This window comes from Amaranthus tricolor, chromosome 13 (assembly GCF_026212465.1).
Source record: "Amaranthus tricolor cultivar Red isolate AtriRed21 chromosome 13, ASM2621246v1, whole genome shotgun sequence".
In the NCBI taxonomy this organism is placed as follows: domain Eukaryota; kingdom Viridiplantae; phylum Streptophyta; class Magnoliopsida; order Caryophyllales; family Amaranthaceae; genus Amaranthus; species Amaranthus tricolor.
Window position 1 is genome coordinate 21,745,259 of NC_080059.1, and position 2,156 is coordinate 21,747,414.

Below are 2,156 nucleotides of genomic sequence, written 5' to 3' on the forward strand. Positions count from 1 at the left end.
AACGTCTTTAACTGAGCATATGGAACCCTTACAAACTGTGACTTTTACAACCACTTCTAACATTGGTGATAACAATGCAAATTCTTCAAGTCAACTTATGGTAAGCCTCTATTTATCAATAATATGCAATAAAGTATATGCATAGTGTTACTTTTGGGTAGGAAATGTGATGATTTTTTCACAAAAATATCGTACGTTTTGTTTTAGGTTGCATTGCAAGATAATAATGATATGGCTGGAACTTCTTTAACTGAGCATATGGAACCCTTACAAATTGTGACTTTTACAACCACTTCTAACCTTGGTGAAAACAATGCTAATTCTTCAAGTTAACTCATGGTAAGCCTTTATTTATCAATAATACATTATAATGTGATAAACAATGTTACTTTTGGCTAGGAAAGTTGATGATTTTTTCACCAAAATATCTTACTTTTTGTTTTAGGTTGCATTGCAAGATAATAATGATCCACCATCTTCTACAAATCCTTTTGAACCTATTAATGACCGTAATTTCGTACCTTCTTTAAGTGAACATTTATATGTAAGTTTATTTATGACGATAATAATACATTTGGTGTTAATTTGTGTTGGAAATGTAATACTTTATGTTGAAAACGTGTTACTTTCTGTTGAAAACAATGTTGCTGGTATTGTGTTTCAGGGTACACCTACTCATAACCTTAATCGTTAACAGTTCATCCCTCATTGTGAGAAAAATCTGATACCAGTATTGCATATGACTTTTGATTCATTAGAAGAAGGGGTGAAATTCTATGAAACATATGCTAAGGCTTGTGGTTTTGACATTAGATTAGGGACTAAGAAAGTCTATAAAGGTGTTGTTACATCTAAATACTATTTGTGTAATAAACAAGGGATGAGGGAAGAGAAATTAGGTGCATTGAGAAGAAGGCTTGTAACTCGTGAAGATTGTTATGCTAAAATTGTTTTTCAAAGGACTAAAGAGGGTAAATATTGGGTTTATAAGTTTATTGAAGCCCATAGCCACATTCTTGCCTCACCTATTTCTAGGCAACATTTAAAAGGGTCATGTAGTTTAAACAGTGGACAAAAAAGATACATTATGAACAATTTGAACTTGAATAAAGGTCCAACAAGTTCATATAGGATGTGGAAAGAACAAGTAGGAAGTTATTCAAAAGTAGGTGCTTCACTTGATAACTTTAAAAACTTTTATAGGGATTTAAAGTGTTTTATTAATGAATCTGATGGGCAAATGTTTGTGGAAATGTTTGTTAAGAAGAAAGAAATTTCACCTAGTTTTTGTTTTGATTTTGAGGTTGATGATACTAAATCTCTATCAAAGGCAATTTGGGCAGATGGTATTAGTAGGAGAAACTATTCATTTTTTGGTGATTCGATATCTTTGGATGCTACTTATGGTACTAACAAGTATAATCAAATTTTTGTTCCTTTCACGGGTGTTGACCATCACAAAAAATGTGTTACTTTTGCTGTCGGTCTTATTAGTAGGGAAGATGTATGTTCTTATACTTGGTTATTTGAATCTTTTTTGAGGGCAATGGATGAAAAACAACCAGATTCCATTATAACAGACCAAGATCCAGCCATAAAAATTGCTCTACCCAATGTTTTTGACAAGTCTATTCATAAATTCTGTTGTTGGCATATAATGAAGAAACTAACTGATAAAGTTTCTATTGAGTTACGTAATGATGATGAGTTTTTAAGAAGAATTAATAGACTTGTATATAATAGGGATAATGAGCCCCATGAATTTGAAGATCAGTGGTAAAAAATGATGTCGGATTATGAGCATGCTAATTTAAGAAATAATGACTGGTTGAATAGTATGTATGATATTAGAGAAATGTGGGTGCCCGCATATTTTAGAGATCTTTATATGGGTGATTTGCTTAGAACAACATCTAGGTCGGAAAGTGAGAACAATTTTTTCAATTACTTTGTGAACAAATTTCTTACATTAGTTGAACTCCAAATTAGCTTTCAAAGTGCGATGGATGTTCAACGTTATATGATGCAAACACTAGATAGTAAATGCAAGTTATATTCTGCACCTTTGAAGACTCGTATCCCTCTTGAAAAACATGCTTCTAGTGTCTACACATATGTTGTTTTTAAGGATTTTCAAGAACAAATTCTTAGTAGGA

The 2,156-nt window shown here is 31.9% G+C and overlaps 1 protein-coding gene across 1 annotated transcript; it reads left to right on the plus strand.

The window, feature by feature from the left end:
* Positions 1–739: 739 nt before the first annotated feature.
* LOC130798937 (protein FAR1-RELATED SEQUENCE 5-like) lies at positions 740–1,780 on the plus strand. Its single transcript, XM_057662033.1, has one exon. The coding sequence runs from the start codon at positions 740–742 to the stop codon at positions 1,778–1,780; it is 1,041 nt and encodes a 346-aa protein (XP_057518016.1).
* The last annotated feature ends 376 nt before the right edge of the window (positions 1,781–2,156 follow it).